Source organism: Periophthalmus magnuspinnatus, chromosome 17 (assembly GCF_009829125.3).
Source record: "Periophthalmus magnuspinnatus isolate fPerMag1 chromosome 17, fPerMag1.2.pri, whole genome shotgun sequence".
NCBI lineage: Eukaryota > Metazoa > Chordata > Actinopteri > Gobiiformes > Gobiidae > Periophthalmus > Periophthalmus magnuspinnatus.
In genome coordinates this window covers 28,641,248-28,661,732 of record NC_047142.1, presented here as the reverse complement: position 1 = coordinate 28,661,732, position 20,485 = coordinate 28,641,248, and the positions used below count along the sequence as shown (strand labels likewise).

Sequence of the window (20,485 nt, the reverse complement as noted above, 5' to 3'; positions counted from 1 at the left end):
GATGCCTGGAAAACCCATGTTGTTGCATTTTGTGCATCAGCACAAATTGACTTGTTTGGTGACAAGTGCAGCCCAAAGTCGCAATAAAAAAGGGACAAGTGGCGCGTTAGCGCCACCCACAGGGAGTGCGGGGCCGGCCTAGTGCGAAGCACGGCCCGCGAGGGCCGTTCGATGCCGCTTGCGGCTTTAATTATTATTATTTTGGTCGTGACTTTGAATCCACTTTTGACCCCCTGAACGTTAACGAAAAGTCAATTTTATTGAACCCAAAATTCAAGGTTGGTGAAAAATTTATTATTTTGATGTTCAAAAAAAAAAATGTTTCAAAATGACTCAATAGTGCCACCTCAAAATTTGAAATACATTGCGGCAATGAGAGACCTTTTTCATCGTAGACAAATGAAATTTGGTACAAACATAGAACATGTCAAGACAAGTAAAAAATTATATTATGACCCCACCCTAAACCCTACAGGAACCCCATTTTTTCAAAATTTTACCTCTCACATTTGAATTTTTTACGCCTCGGATTTTCATTCAAGAAACATGTAAATTTGTCAAAAATGAACTAGACCCATGTGGAATTATAAGCAACTCTTTTGGAATTTTCTAAGTAATAAAATGTGGGTGTGGCCAGCCTGCAAAGAAAAAAGCCATTTTGTAAAGTTTTTAATTGCATGTAACTCACACAGTTAGTGTCCTACGTTCCGGCATGAATATACTTTTTTATTCAAACTGTTGATCTGAACACATAGATATACAATTTACACAGGTCAGACAATAAATTGCTCCACAGCGCCCCCTTGAACTTTTGCATTGGACCAAAAAAATTACTTTGACATAAACATTTGAAATTTGGCATGGACATCCCTATTGCTATACTGAACAAAAAAGTCAATGACACCATACCTATCTATTTTCAAAATTATTACTTTGTCATAGACCATTAAAATTTGGTACACATATTCCTCTCATCATACGGAACAAAAAAGCCAATGAGAACATACCTCTATTTTCAACTATGTTACCGTGGTAACATAATAAATGTGTCATTGAAATGAATGGGGTTCAGAGTACTGGACATTGTTGTAGACTAAATAGATGCTCTACACTCATCAAACTATGGCCTAAAATTCAAGATTGGCAAAAAATGTTGTATTTTCATGTGGAAAAAAATTAATGTTTCAAAATGACTCAATAGCGCCACCTCAAAAGTTCAAATACATTACGGCAATGAGAGACCTTTTTCATCGTAGACAAATTAAATTTGGTACAAACATAGAACATGCCAAGACAAGTAAAAAATTATATTATGACCCCACCCTAAACCCTACAGGAAGTCGGCCATTGTGGGCGGAACCCCATGGTTTAAAAATTTTACCTCTCACATTTGATTTTTTTACGCCTCGGATTTTCATTCAAGAAACTTGCAAATTGGTCAAAATGAAGTAGATCCATGTGGGATTATAACCAACTCTTTTGGAATTTTCTAAGTTATAAATGTGGGTGTGGCCAGCCTGCAAAAAAAAAAAAGTTTTTTGAAGTTTTAAATAGCCCGTAGCTCAAACATGCAGTTTCCTATTTTCTGGCATTAATATACATTTTGTTCCAAATCTTTATCTGAGTGCATAGATTTGCAATTTACACATATCAAATATTACATTGCTCCACAGTGCCCCCTTGAAATTTTTAAATGGCACTTAAAAAAAATTACTTTGTCACAAACATTTGAAATTTGGCATGGACATTCCTATTCTGATACTGAACAAAAAGTCAATGACACCATACCTCTATTTTTAAAGTTGTTGCCATGGCAACGTCTGACATTTCTCATTGAAATACATGGGTTTTGGTCAACAAGGATGAAAAATAATTACTATGTCATAGACCATTGAAATTTGGTACACATATTCCGCTTATCATACCGAACAAAAAGCCAATAAATACATACCTCTATTTTCAACCGTGCAGGCGTGACATTTCATAAATGGTCTCATTGGAATGAATGGAGTAGTAATACTCAGTCGCTGATTTTGGGGGGAGGAGCAATGTAAGCGGGAATGAAAGGCAGGATCTCCACGATGGCATGTACCCCGCGGTCGCAAGGGGTGGCGAGGGCCTTTATCACTGCTTGCAGTTTTAATTGTAATTGTTTTTATTTTTTTGTTAAACCAAAAACTGTTTTGCCATTATGCCACTAATACTTTTGTGTGCAGTTATTGTTCTGAAATAAGGGTGTTAACTTACCAAAGCACACTTAAAATATGCTTTTAGTTTATTTTTCTTCAAAGAGAGACAGAGATTGTTAACTTCCCATGTGAGTTTGTGTTCTGTCGCGAGACGAGAGGCGCGGTTCTCGCTGTTCTTACCTGTGTGTCAAGATGGTGGCTGAATAAAATTTTCTCTGCAACAAGATCCTCGTGTTTTTGGGAATTTACAGTTTTAACCCTTTCTCTCTGCAGATGTCACAGCTGCCTCCACACAAGTGGCAGATGTTCCTTCAACTGCTGCAGAGTGAGGGGCGGGGCTATAGCACACGTGAGCTCCTGGAGGCAGTGCAACTGAGTGAAGATCTAATGTCGGCCCAAAGGTTCCTGCATCACCTGTGCCCTGTGTGTCAGGAGCATGTGTCCTTCAGCAAGGTTCCTATCTAACTCCTTCCTACTACCTACCGCCTAACTCCCACTGCCTAACGTCTGCCGAACTCTTACTCCCTCAGTCCTACTCCCTTAGTCCTCCTGAACCCTTAATCCTGCTTTAGTCCTTATTTAGGCCTGGTTTAGTCCTAGTTCAGACCTAATTTAGACCATGTTTAGACCTAGTTTAGACCTAGTTTAGACTTAGTTTAGACCTAGTCTAGACCTAGTTTAGACCCAGTTTAGACCTAATTTAGACCTAGTTTAGACCGAGTTTAGACCTTGTTTGGACCTTGTTTAGACCCAGTTTAGACCTTGTTTAGACCTGGTTTAGTCCCACTTAGCCCAGTTTAGAACTTGTTTAAACCTGGTTTAGACCTTGTTTAGTCCTGATTTAGTCCAAGTTTAGTTCCAGTTTAGACCTTGTTTAGTACCAGTTTAGACCCAATTCAGTCCTGGTCTAGTCTGATTTGTCCTGGGTCAGTCTTGGTGCAGTCCTTGTTCAGTCCTGATTCAGTCCTGGTTTAGTCCTGGTTTAGTCTTGCATCATTCCTGGTTCATTCCTGGTTTAGTCCTGGTTTAGTCCCGGTTCAGTCCTGGTTTAGTCCTGATTTAGTCCTGGTTCAGTCCTGGTTCGAACCTGGTTCAGTCCTGAATTGATCCTGGCTCAGTCCTGGTTTAGTCCTGGTCCTGGTTTAGTCGTGTTTCAGTCCTGATTCAGTTCCTGGTTCATTCTTGGTTTAGTCCTTGTCCTGGTTCAGTCCTGGTTTAGTCCTGGTGTAGTCCTGGGTCAGTCCTGGTTTACTCCTGGTATAGTCATGGTTTAATCCTGTTTCTAGTCCTGGTTCAGTCCTGATTTAGTCCTGGTTCAGTGCTGGTTTTGCGCTGGTTCAGTCCTGATTCAATCCTGGTTCATTCCTGGTCATGGTCTAATCCTTGTTCAGTCCTGATTCAGTCCTGGTTCAGTCCTGGTTTAGTCCTTGTTTAATCCTGGTTCAGTCTTGGTTTATTCCTGGTTTAGTCCCGGTTTAGTCCTGATTCAGTCCTGGTTTACTCCTGGTATAGTCATGGTTTATTCATTATTTAGTCCTGATTCATTCCTTGTTCATTCCTGGTTCAGTCCTGGCTTAGTCCTGATTCAGTCCTGGTTTACTCCTGGTATAGTCATGGTTTATTCATTGTTTAGTCCTGGTTCAGTCCTGATTCATTCCTGGTTTAATTCAAGTTTAATCCTGGTCCTGTTTTAGTCCTTGTTCAGTCCTGGTCCTTGTTAAGTCCTGGTTTAGTCCTGTTTCCATCCTTGTTCAGTCCTGGTTCAGTCCCTGTTCAGTCCTGGTCTTTGTTTAGTCCTGTTTCCATCCGTGTTCAGTCCTTGATCAGTCCTGGTTCAGTCCCGGTTCAGTCCTGGTCCTGGTTCAGTCCTGGTTGAGTCCTGGTCCCGTTTTTGTCTTGTTTCAGTCCTGATTCAGTTCCTGGTTCAGGATTGGTTGATTCCTGGTTTAGTCCTTGTCCTGGTTCAGTCCTGGTTTAGTCCTAGGTAAGTCATGGTCGTGGTTCAGTCCTGGTTTACTTCTGGTATAGTCATGGTTTAATCATTGTTTAGTCCTGGTTCAGTCCTGATTCATTCCTGGTTCAATTCAAGTTCAATCCTGGTCCTGCTTTAGACCTTGTTCAGTCCTGGTCCTTGTTAAGTCCTGGTTTAGTCCTGTTTCCATCCTTGTTCAGTCCTTGTTCAGTCCTGGTTCAGTCCCTGTTCAGTCCTGGTCTTTGTTTAGTCCTGGTTTAGTCCTGTTTCCATCCTTGTTCAGTCCTTGTTCAGTCCTGGTTGATTCCTGGTTTAGTCCTTGTCCTGTTTCAGTCCTGGTTTACTCCTGCTATAGTCATGGGTTATTCATTGTTTTGTCCTGGTTCAGTCCTGATTCAGTCCTGGTCCTGGTTTAGTCCTGTTTTAGTCCTGGTTCAGTCCTGGTCGTGGTATAGTCCTGGTTCGGTCCTGAATTAGTCGTAGTTTGATCCTGGTTTAGTCCTGGTTCAGTCCTGCTTTAGTCCTGATTTCATCCTGATACAGTCCTTTTTCATTCCTGTTTCAATTCTGGTTCTGGTTCAGTCCTGGTTTAGTCCTGGTTTAGTCCTGGTTCATTCGTGGTCCTGGTATAATCCTGGTTCAGTCCTGGTTCAGTCCTTTTTCAGTCCTTTTTCAGTCCTGGTTTAGTTCTGGTTTAGTCATGGTTCAGTCATGGTTCAGTCGTGGTTCAGTCGTGGTTCAGTCCTGTTTCAGTCCTGTTGTGGTCCTGATTCAGTCCTGATTCAAGCCTGGTTCAATCCTGAAATAGTCCTGGTCCAGTCCTGGTTTTGTCCTGGTTTATTCCTGGTTCAATCCTGATTCAGTCCTGGTTCAGTCCTGGTGTGGTCCTTGTTCAGTCCTGGTTATGGTATATTCCCTTGTTCAGTCCTGGTCATGGTTCAGTCATGGTTCAGTCATGGTTCAGTCCTGTTTCAGCCCTGTTTCAGTCCTGATTCAGTCCTGATTGAAGCCTGGTTCAGTCCTGAAATAGTCTTGGTTCAGTTCTTGTTTAGTCCTGGTTTATTCCTGGTTAATTCCTGGTTTAGTCCTGGTTCAGTCCTGGTTTACTCCTTCTATAGTCATGGGTTATTCATCGTTTAGTGCTGGTTCAGTCCTGGTTCAGTCCTGATTCATTCCTGGTTCAATTCTCGTTTAATCCTGGGTCCTGCTTTAGTCCAAGTTCACTCCTGATTCTATCATTTTTCAGTCCTGTTTCTAGTCCTGGTTCAGTCCTGGTTCAGTCCTGGTTTAGTCCTGGTTTAGTCCTGGTTCATTCCTGGTTCAGTCCTGTTTCAGTCCTGGTTTTGTTCTGGCTTAATCCTGGTTCAGTCTTGGTTTAGTCCTGGTTTTGTCCTGTTATAGTCCTGTTTTATTCCTCATTTAGTCCTGGGTCAGTCCTGGTTTCGTCCTGATTCAGTCGTGGTTTTGTCCTGGTTTAATCCTGGTTCAGTATTGGTTCAATCCTGGTTTCGTCCTTGTCCTGGTTTATTCCTTATTCAGTCCTGGTTCAGTCCTAGTTCAGTCCTCATAATTTCTTAGTTCAGTCCTGGTTGTGGTTTAGTCCTGCTTCAGTTTTTGTTTAGTCCTGGTTTACTCCTGGTATAGTCCTAGTTTATTCCTTGTTTAGTCTTGGTTCAGTCCTGGTTCAATCCTGGTTCAGTCCTCGTTTTGTCATGGTTCATTCCTGGTTCATTTCTGGTTTATTCCTGGTTTATTTCTGGTTCAGTCCTTCTTCAGTCCTGGTTTATTCCTGGTTTATTCCTGGTCTATTCCTGGTTCATTCCTGGTTCATTCCTGGTTTAGTCCTGGTATAGTCATGGATTATTCATCATTTAGTTCTGGTTCAGTCCTGATTCATTCCTGGTTCAATTCTCGTCTAATCCTGGTCTTGCTTTAGTCCTTGTTCAGTCCTAGCCCTTGTTTCGTCCTAGTTTAGTCCTGTTTCCGCCTTGTTCAGTCCTGGTTCAGTCCCGCTTCAGTCCTGTTTGGTCCTGAATTTGTCCTAGTTTGGTCCTGGTTTAGTCCTGGTTCAGTCCTGCTTTAGTCCTGGTTTCATCCTGATTCAGTCCTTTTTCATTCCTGTTTCAGTTCTTGTCCTGGTTTAGTCCTGGTTTAGTCCTGGTTCATTCATGGTCATGATTTAATCCTGGTTCAGTCCTGGTTCAGTTCTGGTTCAGTCCTTTTTTAGTTCAGGTTTAGTCCTTGTTTAGTCATGGTTCAGTCATGGTTCAGTCCTAGTTCAGTCCTGATTCAGTCCTGGTTCAAGCCTGGTTCAGTCCTGAAATAGTCTTGGTTCAGTTCTTGTTTAGTCCTGGTTTATTCCTTATTCAGTCCTGGTTCAGTCCTGGTTGTGGTATATTCCTGGTTCAGTCCTGGGCATGGTTTAGTCCTGGTTCAGTCCTGGTTCAGTCCTCATAATTTCCTAGTTCAGTCCTGGTCGTAGTTTAGTGCTGGATCAGTCTTTGTTCATTCCTGGTTTACTCCTGGTATAGTCTTAGATTATACCTTGTTTAGTCTTGGTTCAGTCCTGGTTCAATCCTGCTTCAGTCTTCGTTCAGTCTTCGTTTCGTCATGGTTCATTCCTGGTTCATTTCTGGTTCAGTCCTTCTTCTGTCCTGGTTTAGTCCTGGTTCAATCCTCGTTCAGTCCTCGTTCAGTCCTCGTTCAGTCCTCGTTCAGTCCTCGTTCAGTCCTCGTTCAGTCCTCGTTCAGTCCTGGTCGTGGTATAGTCCTGGTTCAGTCCTGGGCATGGTTTAGTCCTGGTTCAGTCCTGGTTCAGTCCTGGTTTACTCCTGGTTTACTCCTGGTTTACTCCTGGTATAGACCTAGTTTATTCCTTTTTTTTCTTGGTTCTGTCCTGGTTCAATCCTGGCCCTGTCTTCGTTCAGTCTTTGTTTCATCATGGTTCATTCTTGGTTCATTTCTGATTCAGTCCTTCTTCAGTCCTGGTTTAGTCCTGGTTTCACCCTGATTCGGTCCTTTTTCATTCCTGTTTCAGTTCTGGTCCTGGTTTAGTCCTGGTTCAGTCCTGGTTCAGTCCTTTTTTAGTTGTGGTTTAGTCCTTGTCTAGATTTGGTTTTGTCCTGGTTCAGTCCTGGTTCAGTCCTGGTTCAGTCCTGGTTCACTCCTGGTTCACTCCTGGTTCACTCCTGGTTCACTCCTGGTTGAGTCCTGGTTGAGTCCTGGTTCACTCCTGGTTTAGTTCTGGTCCTGTTTCAGTTCTAGTTCAGTCCTTCTTCTGTCCTTGTCCAGTCCTGGCTTATTCCTGGTTCAGTCCTAGTTCAGTACTGGTTTAGTCCTGCTTCAGTCCTGCTTCAGTCCTGCTTCAGTCCTGCTTTATTCCTGGTTCAGTCCTTGTTCAGTCCTGGTTCAGTCCTAGTTCAGTACTGGTTTAGTCCTGCTTTAGTCCTGCTTCAGTCCTGCTTCAGTCCTGCTTCAGTCCTGCTTCAGTCCTGCTTTATTCCTGGTTCAGTCCTGGTTCAGTCCTGGTTTAGTCCTGGTTCAGTCCTGTTTCAGTCCTGGTTTTGTCCTGGCTTAATCCTGGTTCAGTCCTGGTTCAATCCTCGTTCAGTCCTCGTTCAGTCCTCGTTCAGTCCTGGTCGTGGTATAGTCCTGGTTCAGTCCTGGGCATGGTTCAGTCCTGGTTCAGTCCTGGTTCAGTCCTGGTTTACTCCTGGTTTACTCCTGGTTTACTCCTGGTATAGACCTAGTTTATTCCTTTTTTTTTCTTGGTTCTGTCCTGGTTCAATCCTGGCCCTGTCTTCGTTCAGTCTTTGTTTCATCATGGTTCATTCTTGGTTCATTTCTGATTCAGTCCTTCTTCAGTCCTGGTTTAGTCCTGGTTTCACCCTGATTCGGTCCTTTTTCATTCCTGTTTCAGTTCTGGTCCTGGTTTAGTCCTGGTTCAGTCCTGGTTCAGTCCTTTTTTAGTTGTGGTTTAGTCCTTGTCTAGATTTGGTTTTGTCCTGGTTCAGTCCTGGTTCAGTCATGGTTCACTCCTGGTTCACTCCTGGTTGAGTCCTGGTTCACTCCTGGTTTAGTTCTGGTCCTGTTTCAGTTCTAGTTCAGTCCTTCTTCTGTCCTTGTCCAGTCCTGGCTTATTCCTGGTTCAGTCCTAGTTCAGTACTGGTTTAGTCCTGCTTTAGTCCTGCTTCAGTCCTGCTTCAGTCCTGCTTCAGTCCTGCTTCAGTCCTGCTTCAGTCCTGCTTTATTCCTGGTTCAGTCCTTGTTCAGTCCTGGTTCAGTCCTAGTTCAGTACTGGTTTAGTCCTGCTTTAGTCCTGCTTCAGTCCTGGTTCAGTCCTGGTTCAGTCCTGGTTCAGTCCTGGTTCAGTCCTGGTTCAGTCTTGGTTCAGTCTTGGTTTAGTCCTGGTTTAGTCCTTCTATAGTCCTATTTTATTCCTTGTTTAATCCACTTCCTGTTTTAGTCCTGGGTCAGTCCTGGTTCAGTTCACATAATGGTTCTCGTTTAATGTGGGTTCACTCCTGGCTCACTTCTGGTTCATTGATGGTTGTGATTCAGTCCTCGTTCATTCCTGGCTCAGTCCTTATTTAGTCTTGGTATAGTCCTGGTTTATTCGTGGTCCTTGTTTAGTCCTGATTTAGTTCTCATTCCGTTTTGGTTTAGTCCCGGTTCCTTCCAGGTTCAATCGTGGTTCAGTCCTCGTTCTGTCCTGATTTTGTCCTCTTTCAGTACTGGGTTAGTTCTGGTTCCGTCCTGGTTCCGTCCTGGTTCCGTCCTGGTTTCGTCCTGGTTTAGTCGTGGTTTAGTCGTGGTTTAGTTCTTTTTCAGTCCTGGTTCAGTCCTGGGTTAGTCCTGGGTTAGTGTTGGTTTTGTCCTAGTTCAGTCCTGATTCATTCCTGCTTTTGTCCAGAGTCTGTCCTGGTTCAGTCCTCGTTTAGTCCTGAATTTGTCCTGGTTCAGTCCTCCTTTATTCTTGCCCATGGTTTAGTCCTTGTTCAGTTGTGGTTCAGTCCTGGTTTTGTCCTGGCACTATGACACTTTCTTTATTTTAATTGTGTAATGTGCTCTGTTGATTTTTATGTTGATTTTTTTAATTGTGTTTTTAATGTTGTACAGCACTTTGGTCAGCTTTGGTTGTTGGAAGGTGCTATAGAAATAAAGTTTGATTGATTCATTCATTGGATCACTCATGCCCGTGGTATAGTCATGGTTCAGTCCTGGTTCAGTCCTGGTTCAGTCCTGGTTCAGTCCTGGTTCAGTCCTGGTTCAGTCCTGGTTCAGTCCTGGTTCAGTCCTGGTTCAGTCCGGGTTTATCCTGGTTCAGTCCTGATTCAGTTGTGGTTGTGTCCTTGTTCAGTCCTGGTTCAGTTGTGATTTTTGTCCTGGTTCAGTCCTGGTTCAGTTCTCATTCAGTCCTGGCTTATTTCTGGTTTAGTCCTGGTTTAGTGTTGGTTCAATCCTGTTCAGTCCTGGTTTAGTCCTTGTTCAGTCCTGTTTTAGTCCTGGTTCAGTCCTGGTTTAGTCCTATTTCAGTCCTGGTTTAGTCCTGTTTCAGTGATTCAGTTATGCTTCTTCAGTCCTGGTGCAGTCCTGTTTTCGTTCTCATTCAGTCCTGGTTTACTCCTGGTTTAGTCCTGGCTTAGTCTTGGTTCATTCCTACTTCATTCCTGGTTCAGTCCTGGTTCAGTCCTGGTTCAGTCCTGGTTCAGTCCTGGTTCAGTCTTGGTTCAGTCTTGATTCAGTCCTGGTTCAGTCCTGGTTCAGTCCTGGTTCAGTTCTCATTCAGTCCTGGTTTACTCCTGGTTTAGTCCTGGTTTAGTCCTGGTTTAGTCCTGGTTCAAACCTGATTCAGTCCTGAAATAGTCCTAGTTTAGTCCTGGTTCAAACCCGATTCAGTCCTGAAATAGTCCTAGTTCAGTCCTAGTTTAGGCCTGGTACTGGTTCAGTGCTGGTTCTGTCCCTGTTCAGTCCCTGTTTAATCCTCGTTTAGTCCTGGTTTAGTCCTTTTTCAGTCCTTGTCCAGTTCTGGTTTAGTCCTGGTTCAGTTCTGGTTCAGTCCTTGGTTGGTCATGGTTTAATCCTGGTTTAGTCCTGGTTCAGTCCTGGTCCTGGATGAGTCCTGGTTTACTCCAGTTTCTCCTGGTTCAGTACTGGTTCAGTCATGGTTCAGTCCTGGTTCAATAATGTTTCAGTCCTGCTTCAGTCCTGGTCCTGTTTAAGTCATGATTCAGTCCTGGTTCACATCTAGTCCTTCTTCAGTCCTGGTTCAGTCCTGGTCTAGTCCTGGTCTTGTTTCAGTCCTAGTTCAGTATTGGTTCAGTCCTGGTTTTGTCCTGCTTAAGTCCTGATCATGATTTAGTCCTGGTTCAATCCTGGTTCAGTCCTGATCCTGGTTTAATTCTGGTTCTGTCTTGGTTTAGTCCTGTTTTAGACCTGGTTCAGTCCTGGTTCAGTCCTGGTTTAGTCTTGGTCCTTTTTCCGTCCTGGTTCAGTTTTTATTCTGTATTTCTTCAGTCCTGGTTTAGGCCTCGTTCAGTCCTGGTTTAGTCCTGGATTTTTCCCGGATTAGTCCTGGTTTAGTCCTGGTCTATTCATGGTTGAATCCCTGTATAGTCCTGTTTCATTCCTCGTTTAGTACTGGCCCTTTCCTGGTTTAGTCCAGGTTTAGTCCTGGTTCAGTCCTAGTACTGATTCAGTCCTGGTTTGGTCCTGGTTCAGTCCTGGTTCAGTCCTGGTTCAGTCCTGGTTCAGTCCTGGTTTAGTCCCGGTTCAGTCCTGGTTTAGTCCTGGTCCTGGTTCAGTCCTGATTAAATTCTGGTTTAGTCCTGGTCCTAGTTTTGTCGTGTTTCAGTCCTGATTCAATTCCTGGTTCAGTCCTGGGTCAGTCATGGTTGTGGTTATGTCCTGGCTTAGTCATTGTCCCGGTTCAGTCCTGTTTTAGTCCTGGTTCAGTCCTGGCTCAGTCCTGGCTCAGTTTTGGTTGTACTTCAGTCCAGGTTTAGTACTGTTTTTTCCTGGTTCAGTCCAGGTTTAGTCCTGGTATATTCCTGGTTTATTCCTTGTTCATTCTTGCTTTTGTCTTGATTCAGTCCAGGTTCAGTCTTGGTCCTGGTTCAGTCCTGGTTCAGTCCTGGTTCAGTCCTGGTTCAGTCCTGGTTTTTTCATGGTTCAGCGTTGGCTTAGTTCTGGTTCTGTCCTGGTCCCGCTTCAGTCCTGGTTTAGTCCTGGCTCAGTCCTGGTCATGGTTCAGTCCTGGTTTAGTCCTGGTTCAGTCTTGTTTCAGTCTTGGTTCAGTCCTGGTTTAGTCCTGGTTAACTCTTGGTTTAGTCCTGGTTTATTTCTGTTTTAGTCCTGGTTTAGTCATGGTTCAGTCCTGGTTCACTCCTCGTTTAGTCTTGGCTTTTAACACTTAGTGGCACTATGACACTTTATTTATTTTAATTTAATGTGCTCTGTTGATTTTTATGTTTAATTTTTTTTTTTATCATGTTTTTAATGTTGTACAGCACTTTGGTCAGCTTTGGTTGTTGGAAGGTGCTATAGAAATAAAGTTTGATTGATTGATTGGTTCACTCCTGGTCGTGGTATAGTCATGGTTCAGTCCTGGTTTAGTCATGGTTGTGTCCTTGTTCGGTCCTGGTTCAGTCGTGATTTTTGTCCTGGTTCAGTCCTGGTTCAGTTCTTATTCAGTCCTGGTTTATTTCTGGTTTAGTCCTGGTTTAGTGTTGGTTCAATCCTGTTCAGTCCTTGTTCAGTCCTTGTTCAGTCCTGGTTTAGTCCTTGTTCAGTCCTGGTTTAGTCCTTGTTCAGTCCTGGTTCAGTCCTGGTTTAGTTCTGGTTCAGTCCTGGTTTAGTCCTAGTTTGGCCACGGTTTAATCCTGGTTTAGTCCTGGTTCAGTCCTGGTTCAATCCAGGTTCATCCTGTTTCAGTCCTGATTCAGTTATGCTTATTCAGTCCTGGTGCAGTCTTGGTTCATTCCTACTTCATTCCTGGTTCAGTCATGGTTCAGTCATGGTTCAGTCTTGATTCAGCCTTGATTCAGTCTCGATTCCGTCCTCATTCCGTCCTCATTCAGTCCTCATTCAGTCCTCATTCAGTGCTCATTCAGTCCGGATTCAGTCCGGATTCATCCATCCATCCATTTTCTTCCGCTTATCCGGGGCTGGGTCACAGGGGCAGCAGTCTAAGCAGGGACTCCCAGACCTCCCTCACCTCGGACACGTCCTCCAGCTCCTCCGGTGGGACCCCAAGGCGTTCCCAGGCTAGTCTAGAGACATAGTCCCTCCAGCGTGTCCTGGGTCTTCCCCGGGGCCTCCTCCCAGTGGGACATGCCCAGAACCTCCCTAGGGAGGCGTCCAGGAGGCATCCTAAGCAGATGCCCAAGCCACCTCAACTGGTTCCTCTCGACGTGTAGGAGCAGCGGCTCTACTCCGATCTCCTCCCGTGTGACCGAGCTCCTCACCCTATCCCTAAGGGTGTGCCTGGCCACCCTGCGGAGGAAACCCATTTCGGCCGCTTGTATCCGCGACCTTGTCCTTTCGGTCATTACCCAGAGCTCATGACCATAGGTGAGGGTAGGAACGTAGATTGACCGGTAAATCGAGAGCTTTGCCTTTGGGCTCAGCTCCTTCTTCACCACAACGGACCGATACAGCGACCGCATCACTGCAGACGCTGCACCGATCCGCCTGTCAATCTCACGCTCCATCCTTTTCTCACTCGTGAACAAGACCCCGAGATACTTGAACTCCTCCACTTGAGGCAGAGACTCACCACCCACCCGGAGAGGGCAAACCATCTTTTTCCGGTCGAGAACCATGGCCTCGGATTTGGAGGAGCTGATTCTCATCCCAGCCGCTTCACACTCGGCTGCAAACCGCCCCAGTGCCTGAAGTGCCAGAAGGCTGAGGAGTGTGATTCCCCTGTAATTGGAACACACCCTCCGGTCCCCCCCTTCTTATATAGAGGGACCACCACCCCGGTCTGCCATTCCACAGGTACTGTCCCCAACCGCCACATGATGTTGCAGAGACGTGTCAGCCAAGACAGTCCCACAACACCCAGAGACTTGAGGTACTCAGGACGGATCTCATCCACCCCCGGAGCCTTGCCACCGAGGAGCTTGCCAACCACCTCAGTGACTTCAGCCAGGGTGATGGACGAGTCCGCCTCCGGGTCCCCAGTTTCTGCTTCCTCCTCGGAAGACATGACAGTGGGATTGAGGAGATCCTCAAAGTATTCCTTCCACCGCCCGACAACATCCCCAGTCGAGGTCAGCAGCTCTCCACCCGCACTGTAAACAGTGTTGGGGAAGCGCTGCTTCCCCCTCCTGAGGCGTCGGACGGTTTGCCAGAATCTCTTTGAGGCTGTCCGATAGTCCTCCTCCATGGCTTCCCCGAACTCCTCCCAACCCCGAGTTTTTGCCTCTGCGACTGCCCGAGCCGCGGCACGCTTGGCCCGCCGGTACTCATCAGCTGCCTCAGGAGTCCCACGAGCCAACAAGGCTCGATAGGACTCCTTCTTCAGCTTGACGGCATCCCTTACTTCCGGTGTCCACCACCGGGTTCGGGGATTGCCACCGCGACAAGCACCGCAGACCTTACGACCACAACTACGAGCAGCCGCATCGACAATAGAGGTGGAGAACATGGCCCACTCGGAGTCCATGTCTCCAACCTCCCCCGGGATCAGGGAGAAGCTCTCCCGGAGGTGGGAGTTGAAGACCCCTCTGACAGAGGGCTCCGCCAGGCGTTCCCAGCAGACCCTCACGATGCGCTTGGGCCTGCCAGGTCTGTCCGGTTTCCTCCTCTGCCAGCGGATCCAACTCACCACCAGGTGGTGATCAGTTGACAGCTCAGCCCCTCTCTTCACCCGAGTGTCCAAGACACGTGGTCGGAGATCAGATGATACGACAACAAAGTCGATCATCGACCTCCGACCTAGAGTGTCCTGGTGCCACGTGCACCGATGGACACCCTTGTGCTCGAACATGGTGTTTGTTATGGACAAACTGTGACTAGCACAGAAGTCCAATAACAAAACACCACTCGGGTTCAGATCGGGAAGGCCATTCCTCCCAATCACGCCCCTCCAAGTGTCACTGTCATTACCCACATGGGCATTGAAGTCCCCCAGGAGAACAATGGAGTCCCTGGTTGGTGCACTGTCTAGTACCCCTCCCAGGGACTCCAAGAAGGCCGGGTACTCCGCACTGCTGTTTGGTCCGTAGACCGACACAACAGTGAGAGACCTGTCCCCGACCCGAAGGCGCAGGGACGCAACCCTCTCGTTCACCGGGGTGAACTCCAACACGTGGCGGCTGAGCTGTGGGGTAATGAGCAAGCCCACACCAGCTGGCCGCCGCTCCCCGTGGGCAACGCCAGAGAAATGGAGAGTCCAACCCCTCTCAAGGAGTTGGGTTCCAGAGCCCAAGCTGTGCGTGGAGGTGAGGCCGACTATATCTAGCCGGTAACGCTCAACCTCCCGCACAAGCTCAGGCTCCTTCCCCCCCAGCGAGGTGACATTTCATGTCCCCAGAGCTAGTCTCCATGTCCGGAGATCCGGTCGGCGAGGTCCCCACCTTCGACTGCCGCCCAGATCTCTCAGCACCCGCCCCTCATGGCTCCTCCCGCAGGTGGTGGGTCCACGGGAGGACAGCCCCACATCGTTCCTTCGGGCTTGGCCCGGCCGGGCCCCGTGGGGAAAGGCCCGGCCACCAGGCACTCGCTGCCGAGCACCCACCCCAGGCCTGGCTCCAGGGTGGGGCCCCGGTAACTCCATGGTGGGGCCCCGGTAACTCCAGTCCGGGCGACATAACTGGCCTTGTTGTATTACTCTTCATGGGGGCTTCTGAACTGCTCTTAGTCAGACCCGTCTCCAAGGACCTGTTTGCCATGGGTGACCCTACCAGGGGCATGGAGCCCCCGACAACATAGCTCCCAGGATCATTCGGGTGCTCAAACCCCTCCACCACGTTAAGGTGGCGGTTCGGGGAGGGGAGTCCTGATTCAGTCCTGATTGAGTTCTCATTCAGTCTTGCTTCACTCCTGGTTTAGTCTGGGTTTAGTCTTGGTTCAGTCCTGGTTCAAACCCGATTCAGTCCTGAAATAGTCCTGGTTCAGTCCTAGTTTAGGCCTGGTACTTGTTCAGTGCTGGTTCTGTCCCTGTTCAGTCCCTGTTTAATCCTGGTTTAGTCCTGGTTTAGTCCTGGTTCAGTCCTGGTCCTGGATGAGTCATGGTTCAGTCCTGGTTTAGTCCTGTTATTCCTGGTTCATTTCTGGTTCAGTCATCATTCAGTCCTGGTTCAGTAATGGTCCAGTCCTGCTTCAGTCCTGGTCCTGTTTAAGTCATGATTCAGTCCTGGTTAAGTTCTAGTCCTTCTTCAGTCCTGGTTCAGTCCTGGTTTAGTCCTGGTCTAGTCCTGGTCTTGTTTCAGTCCTAGTTCAATATTGGTTTAGTCCTGGTCCTGGTTCAGTGCTGGCACAGGTTCAGCCCTGGTCCATTTCTTGTTCTTTTTCAGTTCTGATTCAGTCCTCGTCCCGGTTCAGTCCTGGTTTAGTCTTTGTCTTGGTTTAGTCCTTGTTCAGTCCTGGTCTATACCTGGTTCAGTCCTGTTTCAGTCCTGGTCCAGTCCTGGTCCTTTTCTGTTCTGTTCTCAGATGGTGCTGATGACCCACTGCTGCTGCTTTATGTGTGAGTCCTGTTTTAAATCCTGGTTTTCGTCCGTGATCCGAGAGAAGCCCGTGGAGCAGTTTGTTTGTCCTCTCTGCGGAAAACCAGACTTCAAGAACCCCCTGGATCTGGACATGGACTACTTCAACTTGCTGGACACTCAGGTGGGTCTGAACCAGAATTTAGCCAGACTATAACTAGACCATGACCAGACTATAACCAGACGGTAACCGGACTATAACTGGACTATCGCCAGACTACAGAAGGACTGTAACCGGACTATAATCATACTATAACTGGACTATAATCATACTATAACCGGACTGAAACCAGACTATAACTGGCCTATAACCAGACTATAAATGGACTATCACCAAACTACAACAGGACTAAACCTGAACTAAACCTGGACTAAACTTAGACTAAACGTGGATAAACCTGGGCGGAACCCAGTCTGTAACTGGATTGTAATTAGATTACAGATTAGACTAAAACCGGATTGTAACCGGACTAGTGGAACTATTATCAGACTACAACAGGACTGTAAAAAAAACTGTAACCGGACTACAACAGGATTATAACCATACTGTAAGCGGACTGTAATCAGGCTACAATAGGACTAAACCCAGTCCGTAACTGGACTATAATCAGACTATATCAAAACCAGAACTGACCCAGATCTGACATGTGAGCGCATTTGATGTGATCTTTGACCCCTAAACTTTGGCCTGTTTCAGATCCGGCACTTCCTGGCTCCAGAGCTGCACGATCTTTTCCAGAGGAAACTCCGGGACCGCGCCCTGGTCCATATGAAGCACTTCTGCTGGTGCTCGCATGTGAGTGCCCCCAGTGGACACTCCACAAACTGCACCCACCATACACCCCCTTACACCACCGTAGACCACCCTAACCTCAACCTGTCCACCAGATGCCCTCCCTCTCTGCGTCCCTGTCCCATTCAAGTCCTGGCCTCGTCCTGGCCTCGTCCTGGCCTCGTCCTGGCCTCGTCCTGGCCTCGTCCTGGCCTCGTCCTGGCCTCGTCCTGGCCTCGTCCTGGCCTCCTCCTGGCCTCGTCCTGGCCTCATCCTGGCCTCATCCTGGCCTCCTCCTGGCCTCATCCTGGCCTCCTCCTGGCCTCATCCTGGCCTCATCCTGGCCTCATCCTGGCCTCATCCTGGCCTCATCCTGGTCTAACCCTGGTCTAACCCTGGTCTAACCCTGGTTCTGTTTGGTTCTGCATCCTCAGTACTCCTTCGGGGTGGTGCATGAATCTGGGTTTCTGAAGATGGACTTGGTCTAGTCCTGGTCTAGTCCTAGTCCAGCTTTGGTCTAAACCTAGTCTCGTCCTGGTCTAGTCCTGGTGTAACCCTGGTTCTGTTTTGGTTCTGGTTCCTCAGTGCTCTTTTGGAGTTGTGCATGAGTCTGGGTCTCTGAAGATGGACTGTCCAAGCTGCAACAAGTCCACCTGCTCCCGCTGCAGGTCCCCGGTAAGACCCCAAAACCGGACTAAAACTGGACCAGGTCCAGGCCTTAGACTGGTCTGAGGTTTGTGAGGTCTTGATTTGAGGTTTGTGTGTTCTTACAGTGGAGCTCGGAGCATCAGGGCATCTCCTGTGAGGACCTCAGAGTCCGGACAAAGACCAGGACTGGACCTGTGTTCAACTGCATTGGTAACACTCAGTATAACCTGGTTTAGACCTGGTTAAGACCTGGTTTAGTTCTAGTTTAGACCTGTTATAGTCCTGGTTTACACCTGTTTTAGTCCTGGTTTAGACCAGGTTTAGTCCTAATTTACTCCTGGTTTAGACCTGGTTTAGACTTGGGTTAGACCTGTGTTAAACCTGGTTTAGACCTAGTTTAGATCTGGTTTAGTCCTGGTTGGCTTCTGGTTTAGACCTGGTTTAGTCATGTTTAGACCTGGTTTAACCCTTTTGTAGATCTGGTTTAGACCTGGTTTAGACCTGGTTTAGACCTGGTTTAGACCTGGTTTAGACCTGGTTTAGACCTGGTTTAGACCTGGTTTAGACCTAATATAGACCTGTTTTAGTCCTGGTTTGCCCCTGGTTTAGACCTGTTATAGTCCACGTTTACACCGATTTTAGTCCTGGTTTAGACCTGGTTTAGATCTGGTTTAGGCCTAGTTTAGACCTGGGCTAGACCTGGGCTAGACCTAGTTTAGACCTGATGTAGACCTGGTTTAGTCCTAATTTAATTCTGGTGTAGACCTGGTTTAGTCATGTTTAGTCCTGTTTAGACCTGGTTTAGCCCTTTTGTAGAATTGGTTTATACCTGGTTTAGACCTGGTTTAGTCCTGGTTTAGACCTGGTTTAGACCTAATTTAGACCTAGTTGATACCCGGTTTAGGCCTGGTTTAGACCTGGGATAGATTTAGTTTAGACCTAGTCTAGTCCTGGTTTAGTCCTCCTGGTTTAGACCTGGTTTAGTCCTGGTTTAGACCTGGTTTAGACCTAATTTAGACCTAGTTGATACCCGGTTTAGGCCTGGTTTCGACCTGTTTTAGACCTAGTTAAGACCTAGTTGATACCTGGTTTAGACCTTATTTAAACCTGGTTTAGTCATGTTTAGTATTGTTTAGACCTGGTTTAGCCCTTTTGTAGAATTGGTTTATACCTGGTTTAGTCCTGGTTTAGACCTTTGAACCAGGTTTAGTCATGTTGTGACCTGGTTTAGTTATGTTTAGACCTGGGATAGACTTAGTTTAGACCTGGTTTAGACCTGTTATAGTCCTGGTTTAGACCTGGTTTAGACCTAGTTGATACCCGGTTTAGGCCTGGTTTCGACCCGTTTTAGACCTGTTTTAGACCCGGTTTAGACCTGTTTTAAACCTAGTTTAGTCCTGGTTTAGACCTGGTTTACGCCTTGTTTAGACCTGGTTTAGACCTAGTTTAGTCCTGGTTTAGATCCAGTTAAGACCTGTTATAGACCTGATTTAGACCTAGGGTAGACCTTGTTTAGACCTGACTCAGACCTGTTTTAGACCTGGTTTGAATCTAGTTTAGACCTGTTGTAGTCCTGGTCTTAGTCCTGGTTTTAGTCCTGGTTTTAGTCCTGGTTTTAGTCCTGGTTTTAGTCCTGGTTTTAGTCCTGGTTTTAGTCCTGGTTTAGTACTGGTTTAGAACTGGTTTAGAACTGGTTTAGACCTGGATTAGACCCATTTCAGACCTGGTTTAGGCCTGGTTTAGTCCTTGTTTAGACCTAGGATAGACTTAGTTTAGACCTGGTTTAGTCCTGGTTTAGACCTGGTTTAGACCTAATTTAGACCTAGTTGATACCCGGTTTAGGCCTGGTTTCGACCTGGTTTCGACCTGTTTTAGACCTGTTTTAGACCCGGTTTAGACCTGTTTTAAACCTAGTTTAGTCCTGGTTTAGACCTGGTTTAAGCCTTGTTTAGACCTTATATAGTTCTGGTTTAGACTAGTTTTAGACCTAATTTAGACCTGGTTTAGTGCTAGTTTAGCCCTGGTTTAGATCCAGTTTAGACCTGTTATATACCTGATTTAGACCTAGTTTAGACCGGACTCAGACCTGTTTTAGACCTAGTTTAGGCCTAGTTAATACCCGGTTTAGGCCTGGTTTCGACCTGTTTTAAACCTAGTTTAGTCCTGGTTTAGACCTAGTTTATGCCTTGTTTAGACCTGTTTTTAGACCTTATATAGTTCTGGTTTAGACCAGTTTTAGACCTAATTTAGTCCTGATTTAGTCCTCCTGGTTTAGACCTAGTTTGGTCCTGGATTAGATCCAGTTTAGACCTGTTTTAGACCTGATTTAGACCTAGGCTTGACCTTTTTTAGACCTGGTTTAGACCTGGTTTAGACCTAGTTTTGACCTGGTTCAGTCCTGGTTAAGACCTGTTTTAGATCTAGTTTAGACCTGTTGTAGACCTGGTCTAGTCCTGGTTTAGTCCTGTTTTTATCCTGGTTTCAACCTGTTTTAGTCCCGGTTTTGACCTGTTTTAGTCCATGTTTAGATCCTGTCTCTCTTCTCAGAGTGTCCAGACTGTGGGGAGCTGTTCTCAGGTTCCAGAGGAGGATGTCTTCACTTCTCATGCCTTCGTTGTGGGACTCAGTTTTGTGGAGGCTGCAGCTGCCGCTTCTTCCAGGGACAGGTCTGATCCCGCCCACAAACATGCCAACCCCACTTCTAATCCCACTTCCTCAACCTGGTCTCTTTTTTTTTGCAAGTACAAAAATGATGGTAGATCAATCAGTTAGTCGGTAGCGGGGTGTGGTCCAAGTACAGAGTGTGAGTAGTAGAGACTGAGACGGGACGAACAGTACCGGTAGAGAAGAGTAGAGTCGGAGGCAGGAATGGGTCCAGGGAGTGGGATCTGGTGAGGAGCAAATGTATCCAGTTTAGCAAAGTCAAAAAGCGAAAAAAACAACAACTGAGCCAAGCAGGGAGTACCACAGAGTTACACGGTCGATCTGGCCTTGAGTGTCAGGTCCTAGCACCTCTTATCCTCCACAGGTGCAGCTGATTGCAGATTAGCTTCAGGTGTGCACGGGAGGAGCCAAGATCTCCGCCCCAGCTCCAAACTCAGACACAGAAGGGAGGGGAAAACAAACAAAATAGGGGCAGGGTGACAGTGTTACAGTTAATACCTCATAGAAGTAAATACCCCCTCTTTAA

The 20,485-nt window shown here is 46.6% G+C and overlaps 1 protein-coding gene across 1 annotated transcript in view; it reads left to right on the top strand.

The window, feature by feature from the left end:
- Positions 1–20,485, top strand: part of si:dkey-181m9.8 (E3 ubiquitin-protein ligase RNF31) — a 41,246-nt gene that overhangs the window by 15,178 nt on the left and 5,583 nt on the right. The window contains exons 8-13 of the mRNA XM_055228500.1: positions 2,463–2,642; positions 15,823–15,999; positions 16,573–16,671; positions 17,233–17,322; positions 17,421–17,505; positions 19,843–19,961. Coding sequence (XP_055084475.1) covers positions 2,463–2,642; positions 15,823–15,999; positions 16,573–16,671; positions 17,233–17,322; positions 17,421–17,505; positions 19,843–19,961 — 750 coding nt within the window. The remainder of the gene's footprint in view (positions 1–2,462; positions 2,643–15,822; positions 16,000–16,572; positions 16,672–17,232; positions 17,323–17,420; positions 17,506–19,842; positions 19,962–20,485) is intronic.